This window comes from Crocodylus porosus, unplaced genomic scaffold, assembly GCF_001723895.1.
Source record: "Crocodylus porosus isolate Cpor-Errol unplaced genomic scaffold, CroPor_comp1, whole genome shotgun sequence".
NCBI classification, from domain to species: Eukaryota; Metazoa; Chordata; order Crocodylia; family Crocodylidae; genus Crocodylus; species Crocodylus porosus.
In genome coordinates this window covers 152,578,910-152,596,221 of record NW_017728906.1, presented here as the reverse complement: position 1 = coordinate 152,596,221, position 17,312 = coordinate 152,578,910, and the positions used below count along the sequence as shown (strand labels likewise).

General features: G+C 40.0%; 1 protein-coding gene across 4 annotated transcripts in view; it reads right to left on the bottom strand.

Moving 5' to 3' along the window:
• Nucleotides 1-17,312, bottom strand: part of FNDC3A (fibronectin type III domain containing 3A) — a 222,177-nt gene that overhangs the window by 72,387 nt on the left and 132,478 nt on the right. For all 4 annotated transcript variants that reach the window (XM_019529944.1, XM_019529943.1, XM_019529945.1 and 1 more), the window contains 3 exons: nt 16,278-16,354; nt 6,687-6,924; nt 1,996-2,268 (listed from right to left, as the gene is read on the bottom strand). In XM_019529944.1, the coding sequence (XP_019385489.1) occupies nt 1,996-2,268; nt 6,687-6,924; nt 16,278-16,354 (588 nt within the window). The remainder of the gene's footprint in view (nt 1-1,995; nt 2,269-6,686; nt 6,925-16,277; nt 16,355-17,312) is intronic.

Here is a 17,312-nt window from a genome sequence, read left to right as displayed (position 1 = left end):
GGTTCTTAAAGGGACAGAGCTGGGGCAGCCGTGGGGGGTGCCAGGAGAACAGGGGAGAGTAGTGAGGCTCATAGAAGAGCCCCTCATGAAGGGACAGTGGGGGGAACCAGGAGCTGGGGCCAGATGGGTTAGCCATGGGTTGGTGGGGAGGGGGTGGGGTGGAGGAGACTGGGGGAGCAGGCAGGAGATGGGGCCTGATAGGGGTTCCCCCATGGTCCACTCCCTTTTCCCCTGTCCCCTATTTACTGGCATGGAGTCCAGCTCCAGGTCCCTGCTGCAGTGGGTGGGGAGTATTGGAATCATCGAAGCTCTCTGAATCTTTTCCAAATTAATTCAGAGAGCTTCAAATCGATTTGGACATTTTTAATTGGTCCCGATTCAATTCGGATTTGGAGATTTGGCCACCAAATTGGGCTGAATCTCCTCCGAATCGAATCAGCACCGCACAGCCCTACCCATGCCTTATCAAAGCAAAACAGTGTGGCAAACACAGAATTCTCATCTTATTGAAGGGAAAGGGAAACCCCTTCCCTGCCCCCCATGATGTGTCAGTCACAATACTTAATGCAATTGTAGAAGATCCTTATATGCCATGGTGGAAAGGGAGTGTAAGAACCACTATAGAATAGAATGTAGGCAATGGGTATGTATTCTTGAGAGGTACCAGGACCACAAGGTAAAGCAACAGTCTGCAGACCTTCTGATCTTGCAGGATTTTTCTGCCTTACTGTTATCCATAACTTTGGAGGCTGTTGGTTTGTCTTCACTCCTGCAATCTCAGTACAGCTGTGCAAACTTTTGGCCAACAGCTTGCCCTCACAACTTCTTCACAGCAAGAACAGAAACAAGAAACTCATTCCCTTCAAGACTTCAGTAAACATCTGGTAAAAGGGTCTCCCTATTACTTATACTCCCCAATTTTACAGTGTGGCATACATACTCATGTAAACTAAATCCCCTTCCCATACATGTATAGTAACAGTCCTCCTTCCTACTACTAACTTGCTATAGCAGTGAAGAATCTGGCAATTCTAGCCTGAATGTGAGCAGGCCTCATATTCATGCTTGTCTTGGTGATGTTCAAAGCTCCCTACGGCTCTACTACCCTGCACTTACATCCTTCTAATCTTTTCACACTGAATGCATACACTGCATAGATATCTTGTTGACTACTTTACCCACTCTTAACTCTGGTCATATCTGCTATGCTCGTACTCCTGGGTTGCCTCTCTAGCCACATATCTTCATTCATACCCTTTCTTACGCCTTTTTTTTCTACAAAAGCTTTTCAGCAAGATTTTGCATGGAAAGAAATGTATAAGTTACAAACAAGAACAAAGTACCTCAGAATAGGGATTTGCAACATCTGGCGCACAGGCCAGATCTGGCCCATGGCATGGCTTCAGTGGCACTTGGCGGCAGGGGGGTGCTTTCCCTGTGCTATGCTACAGCCAGGCACCTCGGGGTTCAGCGAAGGTGCAGTTGTAAGGCACTGGCTTGGCAGCTGGGTGGCAGAGAGAAACAGCAGAAGCAGCCAGGCCCTAATATCTGCCTGCCTCAGATCCAAGCTGGGGCATTTTAGCCCCCTGCCGGAAAGTGTTGCTGAGCTCTGCCTTCAAACAAATATGACAAACTAAATGCTTAATAATTGGTATGTAGAGGTCTAGAGAAGGGAGTGAATTTTATTACATGATTCCTAAAGGGTCAAGCAGACTGTTGGCACTTGATTAACATCAGCAAGCAGCGACCAAATTTCAGACTCACTTTGATATAACCTGAAAAATTTGCTCAAAAAAGGACTTTTGCAGGCCAGGAACTGTAATGTTTTAGAGGTTTATCCCTCTACTTTGAGGAAGACAGTCACAATTTCTTTCATTTTATGCAGATTATATGCAACTATTTCCAGCACCAAACTGGTCAAAGCATGGTATTCCTTCTCTAAAGATAATACAGAGAACAGAGGTAATTTTTATCCTAAATTCTTCTGACACATACCTTCTACTTCTGCATCCATTTGAGAACTGTCTTTTCCTTTCTCCAGAGACTTGCTCTTTGTAGGTCCTGTGCTAACACCACTTGGATTTTGTCCTTTCACAAGTCCATTATGTTCATTTGTGGGAGAAGGACACTTCTGAGGCGATGATGGAGGACTGTTCAATTTATCCTTCTGTGTTCCATGACGATCTTTTAATTTTTTCTGTAAACGTTCATAAGTTTTACTAGACCTTTCATCTCTAAAGTTGGATCTTCCATGGGTAGGGAGGGTATCTAAATGAAAGTAAAAAGTATTAAGTGCTCAAAATATGTTACAAAGAACATTTACAAATTCATTGGAAGTTGAAATCACATCTGATCATCTTTTTTAGTAAAAATAATTATCTTAATTTTCCTTACTTTACTTTGCTTTTTAGGTGCAACACTTAAATATGGACAAAAGTAATGCTTGTTCAGAAGACTTTGGTTTGTCTCTGCTAGTAAAGTAGTCCCTCTAGTGTCCTATTGGAGTAACAGACAGCTATTGGGATTTATTAGAATAGTACTGCACAAGTATGAAAATAGAAAATGCTAGAACAAGAGTAAAACTATACATCTCTTATAAACCTCACTTATTATTGTGTTTGAAAGTCTCATTTCAAGGCATGTGAAACCCTACACAGTGAAAAATAAAATGAATTGCACCTTGGTCAGTAATTAGACATGCCATGTCAAAGTGTATGACTCTACAGAGTTTCTTTAATTCAAACCATATAACCTTTTTGTGTAGCAACAAACCATACCAGTTGGGAACTCGGTTTTGGAACAGAATACTTTAAATCTGTTAGTTCAAAACCCTCCACAGAAATCAGCTGGTAAAACAGAGGCAGCTGAAAGATAGTAATGGAGTGAAGCAAATATGGCTAGAAGCAGGCACTCAGTACCATCTTGAAAAACCCGACAATAGATCCCTGTATAATATCCTGGACATAAAATTTCACCTGTTCTGTAGGATAAAGAGATCAAAAGAGTAAACTGCAGCAGGCTGATGCAACTGAGACATTACCAACCCCCCAAATATCCAATCAGAACATGGATTTGGACAGATGTTAATAAAAATGTAAACTGCTGATGTACTAAAGATTTTTTCTTCTTTTCTAAATCAAACGATTTATTAATTTTTAACCTTACATGCAGAAATGCTTTAATTACATAGCATGAAGCCTTTTAAAAGGTGTATCCCACAGCACCAGCTCTATTTTCCTCAGTGTAATCCTATCTATCATTAGTAAAGGAAACAGATGGTGTTTGCTATACTTCTGGGAAAAGGAGATTTCTCTCAGGGTGAATGATCTGTCTTTCTACTTTCTTAGTTTATACACCGGTTGTATTTAAATAAGAAGTGCAGAAATGGGAAGACAGGTGTCAGATGGAAGAGACAGGTGACCCATCAACTTTTGGTAGCAAAGACAATATATTAGAGACAGATTACTTAAGATGAGATAAAGCTTTTTAAATGTATTCTTTAATCAAGCAAACCATAATAAAAAAAATTCTGAATATTTAATTTATCATTGATAAACAAATTGCTTCCAGAGTCCACTTCCATTCATCTTGCAGAATGGAATTATTTGTTGCCAAGGTAATTATTAACAAGAATTTTAAAATTAGAGCAGCACAAATTTGACTTGAGTTTTTAATTTACTACCAACATAAAGCAAGGAAAATTGGTAGTTTTACTGATTTTCACATATTTAATTCAATAAAGACACTGTGATTTGGAATTTACTTGAAGCAACCAAGCACATTTAAATATGTCAGAAAATTCTGCACTGCTTATGGTACAAAGCTCAACAGCCCTGCCACATAATTTAAATCTACCATGCCAGGTAAAATCTTTACAGATATGAATATGACAAGACTTTTACCAAGGATGAAATACTAGCTGCACTGAGATCAGTGTGAGTTTTACCTTTGACTTCAATGCATGCAAGTTTTTATCACAACTCTGGCAATCCTGGGAATTTATTAATTTATTAATTTGATAGGCTAACAGAATTTGAAGAATAGTAGTGGTGGTTTCTCATCTCCAAAATAATTCATGATTTTTTTTTTTTTTACTTAGGTTGATGGAAGAAAAATTGCCAAGAGGAAACAGAACTATGTTAGCTTACTTAGTTAAACTATGCAAAGTTAAAATATGGATTAATTGAAAATGGTGAAACTGTAGCATTTAGTCTTACATTCAAATTGAAGTTTATTTTTAATTTTTATTCATGCCTCTTAATATTTGACTCTCTCCCAAGTAGTTATGAAATCCATTCCAGTTCCTCACAATTCCTGTGTCACAAGAATCCATTATCATCCTAAAATTATAGATGGATGACTGAAATAGAGAGACATTAATTCCAAGATTTAAAAATGTTTGCCTAAATTCAATCACTTATTTAGAGGTTTGATTTTTAAGTATTCAGGGCCAAATTGCTTTCAGTGAGGTCAGCCAGAGCTACTGGATACTGAGCATTTTTTAAAATTCTCCTACTTTTGAAAATCACAGTTTATGTCAACTGTCCAAGATTAAACAGGGAACCTGTGGCAGTCCTGGGAAATAACCAAATTTTCTGAATCCTAGACCTGGGGGGCAGGCAAAAGGCTGGCAGGGCCCTCCCCTCCCCTCCTCTCCCTGCCGGAGACAGGCAAAGGGGGCAGGCAAAGGGGCAGAAGAAGGGCAGGCAAGGGGACAAGGGGCAGGAGTCAGGCTGCTTTCCCCCCTGCCACTATTTTCCCCACTGCAGTAGTATGTGTGTGTTGGAGGAGCGGGGCAGGAGAGGAGGATGAATAAGACAATCCTCCAAGAATTAGATTCTATACAAGGAAAACTGTATAAGCTTCCATACTCATTTCATTTTTAACAAATTCAGACTTGGTAATAAGCACTGAAATTATATAACCAATAATGGACTGATGTAAGTAAAATAAATGTTGTTAGCGTTTAGTGAAAAATTGTGCTGTTTCTGTTCCTTTCGAACTACCTTGAAATTTTAGATTGAGTCAATGACTGCTTCTTTAAGGCTGCTTGGTAGTTAAGAAACTAACTACATATATAATGTACCATGTATTTCCAGAATTCCATGTTTTATTAATAAATGGCCTGTTAGTCTCATATAAGTGTTTTTTATTATCGTATTTCAACTGTTAATCTAGAAAACAAAAAGCAAACAACTGCCATTTACAGTAAGTCCAAATATTAGCAAAACTGTAAACATGCACTCAAGAACATCTGATAACTAAATACAGAACTTTCGAAGTATTGCACAGAAGAAATTATTCCTTAAGTGCAGTTTAGTATTAATTACATAAACAGGAAGAAAGCGTGAGATGGTCTGTTTCCAGACATGGGTAATTTTTATGGGTGTGTTATAAAGCAGAGATATTTCAATGCTGTACCCAGCATGCTGAAGGGTATTTTTAGAAATGATTTTTACAGATCTATAACCTATGTATCTGAGGTGCCCACAGACATCAGAGGAAAAAGTCTCTAGTCTTCCTCTGACAGAAGAATCCTGGTAAGCTACTCAAAGTGGCACACTGACTATATACTGCAAAGTCTTTCAAGGTCAGTGTTTGCTTTTAAATAGAAAACAAAAGAGATGGAAGAAGGAAAAAGACTTAAAAATGTAAATACTGAAATCATTGTATTAAAACCATACATGGACCAATCCCATTTTGCCATCACAGAACTCGCAGAATTGGTATGCATGCCCAATTACATTTTTCAACATTCTGATGAGCTATAAGACAACCATTTAGGATATGAAGTGGAACCACCAGCAAACAGTGGGTGAACTTAGAGCTTAATTAGGTACATGGGACCTTAGTTACAATATCAGTTAATATATCTACTCTTTTGAAAAAAATCCATGACATTTTTAATGAATATGAGATTAAGAATTCTGTTTTATGCTTCAAATGTATACAACATTTGTGAAAGCATCATAAGTCAGAAACAGGCTATAGGCATTTATCTTATTATTACGCCAGACAGTTAACCGTTAATTCACTAAATTTACTTTCCTCCATCACCTTCCTGTTTCCTTTGTGTGCAGTACTCTTCTATGTATTAATAAGCTTGATTTTGATTAGCCTGTGACATCACTGTTCTGAAAGAATCTATTTCAGTACAAACATATGCAGTGTTCTGAAACCAAGTATTTGCATTGCATGCTGACTAACTAATACAGGGATGGATCCCTGGTGGGTGCAGCAGTGCACTCATTCACCTTCTCCTGCTGCCACCAGCATTCACTATTGACCCAGGCACAGGGGGAACCCCAGGGCTGCTTCAGCCACAGGTTGTGGTTGTGTGGGGTACTGAACATGGCAAGGGATGGTAGCAGCAGCAGGTGGGTTGTTTTTCTTGCACCTTCCCCCTATCGCGCCCCCTACCCCTCTTGTGTCCTGCTATCCAGGAGCAAGTGATGGAAGGAGTGCCCATCCTCCCATGGTTGGAGGGATGGTGTGCTGCACCCCACTTTAAGAAGTCATGGATCCGCCCAAAGCTAATAACTTCAATTCAGGCTACAGTCCTGCCTGACAAAGGCAAGGCAAGGTATCAATAGACTGAGTCCTGGAAGTCAGTACAAGACTGTCACTTTGAGAAGAATGAGCAGTAAGAGGTAGTTTGAATGGTAACATGTCAGTAAGTTACTTACCCAGATCTCCATATACTTGCGAAGTGTGATACTGTGGTATATATTGTGTTGCCATGTCACCTGCTCCAGTAACAGGTGAGTATATATGACGTGGTGGTGGGGGCATCATGGTTGGAAGAGGAATGAAGCCAGGCAGGGGAGGATGTGGAGGCCTATGTATCACAGCATGACTGCCAGGGTGAAATTCAGGAGCCTGGGGAACTACCACAACCCTTCGAACCCCATTGTCTTCAATAACCTGTACATCAAGAAAAGGAATGATTTATCAGCTACAGGATTGTTTCATAGACAGCAAAACAGCTTGTATCAGCTGGACCCCACAAAGAAGAGACTGAAACCTGGAACTATTCAGACTGAAAGGTAAAAAAATTATACACGTTTCTTACAGAAAGTTCTTCCTTTATAAAAAAAGCTAAAGAAATGTTAAATACAGGAGAAGCAAAACTGGAAAAAATAAAGTAAAATCAGAATGTGGTAGATGTTAGCAGGTTTCAGTGCATTTCTTTCAGGAAACCGTAAAAATGCATTTGATTACTGGAAGGGAGGGAAAAACACCTTTTACGCACAACAAAGCTGTTTGTAACAAGAAATGTATAAATAACTTTTCATTCTTACATGCCATTCATTCACAAGAGTAGTTAGGCCATTAATAAATACATTAAAAATAAATGCAACAGGTGCTAGCATAATATACTACCAACTGGTAGTATTTCTGAAAATGGTAACTCCAGCTTCAAGTTACCTTGCTCAGAAGTATTATGGGGGCGCTAAGATCAGCCTGAATGACAAAAATTACATTGTTCTTGAACTCCTAATAACAAAATGTCCCAGAATAGTGTAATTGAGGTAGCTGCCACGTCTGCATACTGATACAGTCACAGCTGACAAATAAATAGTAAGAAATTTAAAATAGTGAGAAAAATAATAATTTAGAAAATAAAAGGAGAAGGAAAAAACAATCTACAAGCCTTCTAGCATAATATAAACCACTACCTAAGCAGAGGACACAACCCATTCCATATTTTTTTGGATGTTTGCTGAGATGGTCTTCTGTAGCGAAGTTGGACTGGGGGCAGGTATACACAGCAATTCAAATTTAGATGTTAAAAATCTAGTTAAGATGGAGTCAGTGGCCACAAATGCATATAAATTTAGGATTGGCAAGCCAGTCACTTGACCAGTCAAATAAGGTCAACTGACTGATCAGTTGATTGCCTATTATTTGACAACAGTTAAAACTTGAAGAATCCCCTAGTTCTGCCTCTCCCCCTCCATGCTTTTGTGAGGAGGTGGAGAAGACTTTCTATCATGCTTTCCTTGACTGCTCGTGCTGCGGTTGCTCTTTGCCACCACTGGGGCCTCCTTGGTGTGCTGGACTTAAACTTCCATGAGATAATATACATCTTTCCAACCCCATACTGGACTGCTGAGAGGTATGTAATTTGCCTTGTGAACTTCCCACTGGGCTAGCTTAAGATGGCAATGCTGAAGAGCCACTGGAGCCAGCTTTGACTCTGGGTCTGATAATGTTCTCTCTCTCTCCTGGCTCCTAGTTCAGATATGCCTGGCCTTTAAGTTTGGGCACTTTGCCCTAAGGCAAAATTTGGACCAGCCTGCATCCCACCAGGCACCACTGAGGGGGCACTACGTATTGTAGATGAGGGCTGACTGGTCCTTAAAGTGTAGAAAATAGAAAACCTTCTCTTATTTGCTATCTACTGTGTCTCCAGGCATCTCCAAAGGCAAAAAGCAAAAGAGCCTGAAGAGCTGTTGTGCCGCTCATTTAGTATAACTGCATTTTAAAAAATGACTTTTGTTTTTTAAAGTTGCTATGTATATTCTACTTCTGTTTGATTAATTCATGTGTTTTAAATTTTGTAACTGTTTGGGTTGGCCCTGAGGTTTTGGGATAAAAACAAAGGAAAAGAAGAACTGTTCGTTCTTAAAATTTATTCACGCTTACACTTACCTATCATTGATAGATGCAAGAATTATTAATTTTTTGGGAATGTTATTTGTTTCAGAATAACAATTAACTAATTTGTTTTTTTTGTAATTAGCATAAGTATCTAACCGATTTAAGATTAAAGTTTCTCATTTCATTGTTCTAAAAAATAATGTTTAAAATATTGGACCATTATTTGACCCTATTCACCAAGTATTTTCTGACCCATCAAATACCCAACCCTATATCAATTATAAAAATATTTAAACTGAAATTCAGCTAAATGATATAGCTAGGGACAGAGCTTTTAAATAATTTTATCTCATGTAAAGATATTTTCAAAGGATTTATTGCTTTGAGTAAACACAAGCTGTCCCTTTTTGGGAAATATTATTTTTAACTGGCAACATTCCTCAAAGCTACTTAACTACAATAAGACATGGTCAATTTAATTTGCCCCACAAAAATAATAGAATTATAGAAAATTAGGGTTGGAAAGGACCTCATCTAGGTCCAACCCCGTGCTCAAAGCAGGACCATCCCCAACTAGATCATCCCAGCCAAAGCTTTGTCTAGCCGGGTTTTGAAAACCTCCAAGGATAGGGATTCCACCACCTCTGGGTAACTTGTTCCAGTGTTTTACAACCCACCCAGTAAGACAATTCTTCCTAATATCTAAACAAAATTTCCCTTCCTGCAACTTGAGACTGTCATCTACCACCACTGAGAACAGTTCAGCTCCATCCTCTTTTGAATCCCAACTTCAGGTAGCCGAAGGCTGCTATTAAATCCCCTTAGCCTTCTCTTCTCTAAACTAAATAAGCTCAGTTCCCTCAGCCTCTTCTCAGAAGTCATGTCCCCCAGCCCCCTCACCATTTTTGTTGCCCTCTGCTGGACTCTCTCCAATTTGTCCACATCCCTTCTGTGGTGGGACCTAAACTGAACACAGTACTCCAGATGTGGCCTCACCAGTGCTGAGTAGAGGAGAATAATTACTTCCCTTGACCAGCTGGCAACCCCTCCCCATCAATGCAGCCCAGTATGCAGTTAGCCTTCTTGGCAACAAGGGCACACTGCTGGCTCATATTCTGCTTACTGCCCACTGTAACCCCCTGGTTCTTTTCTGCTGCCCAGCCAGTCAGTCCCCAGCCTGCACTGGTGCATGGGATTGTTCCGTCCTAAGTGCAGGACTTTTCACTTATGCTTATTGAACCTCATAAGATACCTTTTGGCCCAATCCTCCAATTTTTCTGGGTCACTCTGAATCCTAGCCCTACCCTCCAGTGTATCTATTACTCTCTGCAGCTTGGTGTCATCTGCAAACTTGCTGAGGGTACACTCTATGCCATCTTTGAGGTCGCTGAAGACATTGAACAAAACCAGGACAACCCCTGAGGCACTCCATTTGATATCAGCTGCTAACTGAACATCAAGTCATTGATTGCTACTCTCTGAGCTCAATGCTGCAGCCAGTTTTCTATCTACCTTACAGTCCATTCATCCATCGCAAACTTCCTTAGCTTGGCTAGGAGAATGTTGTGGGAGACTTTATCAAAAGCCTTGCTAAAATCAAAGTATACCACATCCTCTGGTTTCCCCACATCAACAGAGCCAGTCATCTCACCATGGATGAGAATCAGGTTGGTCTGGCATGACTTGCCCTTGGTGAATCCATGGTGACGGTTCCTAATCACCTTCTCTTCCAAGTGCTTAGAAATGGACTCCTTGAGGATCTTCTCCATGAATTTTTCAATGACTGAGGTGAGGTTGACTGGTTTGTAGTTCCCTGGATCCTCCTTTTCCCCTTTCTTAAAAATGGGCACTATGTCTGCCCTTTTCCAATCATCTGGGACCTGTCCCAATCGTCATGAGTTCTCAAAGATGGTGGCCAGTGGCTCTGTAATCACCACCCTCAAGTATATCCCATTCAGCCCCATGGACTTGCACATGTCCAGCTTTTCTAAATAGTCCCTCACCTGTCCTTTCACCACTGAGGGCTGCTCACCTCCTTCCCAAACTGCTGCCCAGTGCAGTAGTCTGGGAGCTGACCTTGCCTGTGAAGACCGAGGCAAAAAAAACATTGAACACTTCTGCCTTTTCTGCATCTTCTTTCACAAGGTTGCCTCCCCCATTCAATAATGGACCCACACTTTCCCTGATGCTCTTCTTGCTACCGACGTACTTGTAGAAACCTTTCTTGTTACCCTTGACCAGGGCCGGACATAGTTATGGGTGAACCAGCTGGCCACCCAGGACCCAGACAGAAAGGGTGCCCAAAAATGGTAACTTTTTTATTGTTATTATTATTATCTCTGGTGAAGGGGGGCCTGATACTAAAAGTTCACCCAAGGTTGTCAGGAGTCTAGGTACGGTGCTGCCCTTAAAAACCCTTGCTAGCTGCAACTCCAATTGTGCTTTGGCCTTCCTGACTTCACCCTTGCATTCCTATGCAATGCTCTTATAGTCTTCCCTAGTTATTTGTCCAAGTTTCCACTTCTTATAAGCTTTCTTTTTGTGATTTAGTTTACTGAAGAGTTCCCTGCTAAGCCAAGCTGGTCTTTTGCCATAACTGCTAGGTCTTCCTGTGCATCAGGATGGTTTGTTCCTGCACTCTCACTCCTGTTCTTTAAAGTACAGCCAGCTCTTTTGGACTCCTCTCCCCCTCAGACTGACTTCCCATGGGGATCCTGACCATGGGTTGCCTGAGCAAGTCGAAGTCTGTTTTTCTGAAGGGTCCTTACTCTGCTGCTATCCATCCTTCTTTTCTTCAGGATCCTGAACTCAATCATCTCGCGGTCTCTGCTGCTCAAGTTGCTATCTGCTACATTTCTCAACAATTAATTCCTGTTTGTGAGCAGCAGGTCAAAAAAAGCATGGTCTCTAGTTGGCCACTCCAGTACTTGCACCAGAAGTTGTCCCCAGTACTCTCCAAATAACTTCATGGATTGCCTGTGCACTGCTGTATTGCTCTCCCTGCAAATGTGATTGAAGTCCCCCATGAGAACCAGGGCCTGTGACTGGGAAGTTTCCACTAGCTGCTTGAAGTGAGCCTCATTCACCACTTTCTCCTAGTCTGGTGGTGTATAGAAGACTCTCACCATAACATCACCTTTGTTGCTCTCCTCTCTAACCCTAATCCAGAAACTTTTGACAGGCTTATCTCCAGTTTCATACTGGAGCTCTCAGCAATCATATGAATCTTTAATATAAAGTACAACTCATCTTCTCCCCTACCTGTCCTTCCTGAACAGTTTGTACCCAGCCATGACAGTGCTCCAGTCATGCCAGTTACCCATCCAGTCTCTGTTATTCCAATCATGTCACAGTTCTGTGACTGTGCAAGGACTTCCAATTTTTTCTGCTTATTCCCAGGCTCTGTGAATTTGTGTAAAGGCACCCGAGGTAACTAGTTGATTTTCCTGATTTCTCAGGAAATACGAAAGTACTTTCTCTGTTGCCCCCGCCCCAGACTTGGTTTTCCCCCAGGTCTCCCGCTTCCCCACTTACCTCAGGAGCCTTTAATTCTCCTTAAGCTCTTATCTTTGTATCAAGGAAGGGCTTGCTAGTTATTCTTTCTAACATACACAATCAACTATCACTATGTACTACAAAAGTATCTAGGATCTAACAAATAGGAAAAAGCAGTAGAACACAGACCTGATATTGTCACTTGGTCGTTAAACCTTCCCTGCTGTGATTAGCTATGGAAGCACATATGGTGTTGAGATTAAGCATAGTTCATAGACCTCTGTGGTATCTCAGTGTCACGATAAGTTAAGGATGAAGCACCAGACTTAAATGAATTACCCTTAATTTAGGTGAATTGCAATTCTGCCTACATACAAACATACTTTATATACATATATTTTTATGTGCAGAATGCGTCAAATCTCAAGACTAAGAGGCATTCAGCAAGCCATCATTTATTGAAGTTTATTAAAATCTATCAACTCCAGATGTGTTCTAGCTCACATTCTTTATGAAATCCCACTATGTTTTCTTCTGGCAATATTATGGTTAACATATAATCTGTTGAGCCTGATACAATCTATATGATAGCAGTTTCAAAACACCAAGCATATAAGCTTGAGTTGGCCCACTTAGGTATTTATCAAGATCCACTAACAGATTCAGAGTCTTATCTAAATTTGATCTGAGTAAAATTAAATCAATGCAACACTATCTTCCTGGTACCATTAAGCACCTAAAGTAATTCAGAGATAACTGCCTACTTAAAATCAACAGGATCCTAATCTAACAAGAAAAAGTTAAAAGCCAGAGTTTCACATACTATTTGCACAACACATGCTGTTATCAAATCTAAGTGAAGAAACAGGTCCTGCGTGATCTTTTGTTTATCCTGTAAAAAGTCATGCTGATTGTAACAATAATTCTTCTAGCTAAACAGTTATTTTTCGTAAAGATCCATCCATGTATTTTTTTGTGTGAAGCAATCAATAGGGCTGTGCGAAGTTTTGGTCACTGATTTGATTTGGAGGATATTCGGCAGTCAAATCTCCAAATCTGAATCAAATCAGGAAATCCTTTAATCTCTCTGAATAGAATTGGAAGCCTCCAAATCGATTTGGAGAGATTTGATAATTTGGTCATAGACACAGCTTTATATGTTTTTCCATGTACCTCAAGGTAACAGGCATGGCTCATAAACACTGAGATGGTGGGGCAGATGGAGCATCCCATGGGAGCATGGGGGTAGGGGTCTCCCGGCTCGGGGACTGGTGCCTCCTGGGTCTGGGATGACACCTGGGATCCCCTCACGACTGACTGCTGAGCCAGAGGGAACAATTGGGGTCCCCCACATGCTCAGTGGCAGACCTGGAAGTGGACCGGAAGTATTTCTAGTCCCATGGGATGCTCCCCTGTGCTCTGGTGCAACACTCCATCTGCCCCACCATCTCAGCATTCACAAGCTGCACCTGGTACCTCGAGGTATGTAGAAAAAACATAGAAAGCTGTGTCTATGGCTCAATCGCAGCTTCTCTGAATCAGAACTGAATCTTGTTTCATATTTGGTCAAAATGAATTGGGACAACAATCCGAATCAGCGAATTGAATCACTGTCCCCTGAATCAGGCCAAATATGAATCAAATACTGCCTGCTTCACACACCCCTACCAATCAACATCATTGGGAAGCCCACTATAGGCTAATACATACAGACATACCTTGTTTTATTACGCTTCGCTTTATTGCGTTTTTTACAAATTGAAGGTTTGTGGCAACCCTGCGTCGAGCAAGTCTATCGACACCATTTTTCTATCAGTTAGCATTTTTTAGCAATAAAGTATTTTTTAATTAAGGTATGTACATTGTTTTTTTAGACATAATGCTATTGCACACTTAATAGACTACAGTATAGTGTAAACATAACTTTTATATGCACTGGGAAACCAAAATTTCGTGTGACTTGCTTTATTGCGATATTCACTTTATTGTGGTGGTCTGGAACTGAACCTGCAATATCTCCGAGGTATGCCTGTATAGACCAGTGGTGCTCAACTTCCAGCACATGGAGGCACATCATCTGGCCCCTGAGTCACTTCACAAGATCTGGAAATTTGGCAGCTGGGGGAGCAGTGGCTGCGTTAGTTTGCTGCTCTACTACTGCCAAATTTCTAGACCCATGGGGAGCCCCACAGGCTGGATAACATGGCCCTGTGCACTAAACAGTGCTAGTGCACAGGGTTACTCCATAGCCAGATTCAGGAGAGTTGGGCCAGCATGCAAACTGGAACTGGCATGCCAGATCACACCCACAGACCAACTGTGTACACTGACACCATGCTGGATCTGGCCCGCAGACTGGCCTCACAGTACACTATTTATCCAGCCCAGGGGCCAGACAGGTTGAACATCAATAATACAGGATAGCTAAGAATGTAGTTTGTCTCTTTTTAGAAAACAAGGTGCATACCCACAATATTGGGTGAAGGAAATACTAAAATTTTACCACATGATGTTTTCTGAAACTTAACTTTGCACAGTGAGAAAACCTAACTTCTAGAACCATTAACAGTGGAAAATATAATGTGTTATCACCAAAACCAGGGATTGGATGAAGTCTGACACCACAGACCTAAACAAAAATGGATACATAAATTGTAGCTATGCTGAAGTTCCCCTCTTAGCTTGGTGGCATTAAACATTCAGTATGTATTTCAACGTATCTTACTATACTTTTGCACCTTCAGTTGTGATTTATTTTTATATTTTAAATTGTGAGTGGTAAAATTAAAATCTGTTGTTGGGACTGTATTGCGTTTGGGATAATGATGAGTCCACTGATGGCAAGGCATCCATTGCATTGTCAAACATCTTTGTTTATTTTATTACAGACTCTTTCTGTATAAACCACTATTTTGTGACATTTTCATGTGCAATATTTTGGTCCTATTACATTTTATGGGTTTTACTGGAATATAAGAGCTCTATCCTTCTGTGTGCTAAGTAACTGATGAAAGCTGTTTTGCGTCCTCTGTGAAACCACATATTAATTTAATGAAAATGATTTAGATGTTCATGGATTTTATGACATTTTAATGTCAAGTAATTCACCTGAAATAAAAAAAAACCCAAAGAAACTTGCTGATAGCAAACTATAAGCATTTTTATTCTTCCTAATGACAGAAAGTGAATTTTAACAGGCAATAGGTCAGGGCTTTGGGCTATGATCTAAAACAAAATGAAAGAATGAAAACCCATAAAATCCATTTAGCTTCCAGTCTGGGAAGTCTAATATTAAAGATTTATGAATTGCTTACACACAAATCTCTCTCAGTAGAGGGTAACCAAGCTCATACAGACAATCTGCTCTACTCCTAAAGCACTCCACTGCAGGATAGCATGTCATACCCTTTGTTAACATGTGCACCTGACTGGCTTTGTTTTTCAATGTTGCATTTTACATTTTTTTTTATTCGTTAATTATTATTAAAGTGGGCACACTGTGTCAGCAAAGGTGGAGTAGGTTAGCTGTACCACTAGGTAAACACCATAAACCATAAAAAACTATATTGTGTAATATCTAATGGGCACAACCAAGCAAGCCCAATTGTGCATGATGTTGTAGAAATAATATCAGTAAATGTCAACCTATCTGAAAAAGATCCTTCCTACTTAGTTTGTCCATCCTGTTCATTTAAGTCCCTATCCTACAGGGAATTTCAGAGACACAAAACCCTGTACCCATATTGATTCCTGCTGATGCCAACGGGTCTTTGCTCTTCCAACGTAAACAATGGTACATGTCATGGACCGTATGCTTTCATTTTATGGACCGTATATTCCTTTGTAATTGCAGAGTGCCTAACACAAAAGAGGCCTGAACACAGCTGTAAATTCTACATACTACCACAATACAAGTGATTAGTAAAATAAGCAAATAATAATAAACATACATCCAATAGGAGACATACAGGGAGACTCCTAGTGAAAAGACACCACAGAACATTGCAATGTTATTTTCATGGGCAAATTGCTGTAATTCTGAAATCTGATAGGTTAGCTTGGTGGGTTACACATGCCAGCTTTATGTCAGTCACAGAATTGTACTAGATAATGTTTTATTTGCGTGCACCTTCCATGTAAATAAATTAGGTTTATATAAATCAAATATATGGACATACCTGTGGGGCATAGCCAGGAGGCACATAAATAGGAGGCACTGAACCATTTGGGGACATCATTGGAACCTGAGCAGGACCTAAATGGGTTACAGAAATATTCAGCACTATTCAGCAATATTTTCAACACTGTTTAACAAGCTGAAAAAGTTCAAAGTACATTCTCAGCTGCAGTATCTCTGCAAAGAAACATACGATAATATGAATAAACAAACAACATGGACTCTAAATATAAAATTATAAGGAATGGTATTCAATTCATGCGAACAACAGATATGGCTCTCAGAAAATAAAATGTAGCGAACTATTTTTTCATAGAAACTTCAAATTCTATTTTAATATGCTTCTCTTTAAAAACAGAGTAATGATCATCAAAATGATTTTAAAAGGGACTAGAACCCAAATACTAGGACAGTACTCGAGAAGGATAATTTTGTGACAGAAACAGCATTGGGAACAAAGAACCCTGGGTTCTCCTCAAATTTGTAATACGTAGCCTGTGTGACTTTAAGCAAGCAAAACGCTTCATTTATTTTTAGAGATGCCAAGCACCTCAAATTTTCCTTTAACTGCAGTGGAGTTAAAAAAGGGATGAAACAGATAATAGTAAAGGTAGGATAATACTTCTCTGTCCTAAACAGGAAGTCTTAGATTTAAGACACTAATGCCTATCAACTGAGTTAAGAGCTGTAGATAGATGGTACTAAGTAAAGACAAAGTTAGAGCTATATGAGCAGATTAGTCTATCCTGTTCTTGATAAGTAAATCTGCTGAAGAAAAAAAAAGACAGGTATAACTCATTGCTATGAGCAGGGTTACAGCAAAAAGCTATTTCTTAAAAACTTAGTGTGTGGTCAAATTTGAAAAGTTTATATAGGAACCTCTTATAACAAAAAGAATGACATCTTGAAAGCATTTTAGTTGAAAAGAAGCTGTTTTAGTCTCTGTAAGTAGCCCATGATTTTGAAGGGAGAATTTAAAAGCAAGGTCTTTAGCTGAAAGTGGAAGCAGATGGTTTAAGGGCAAACAAAACATTAA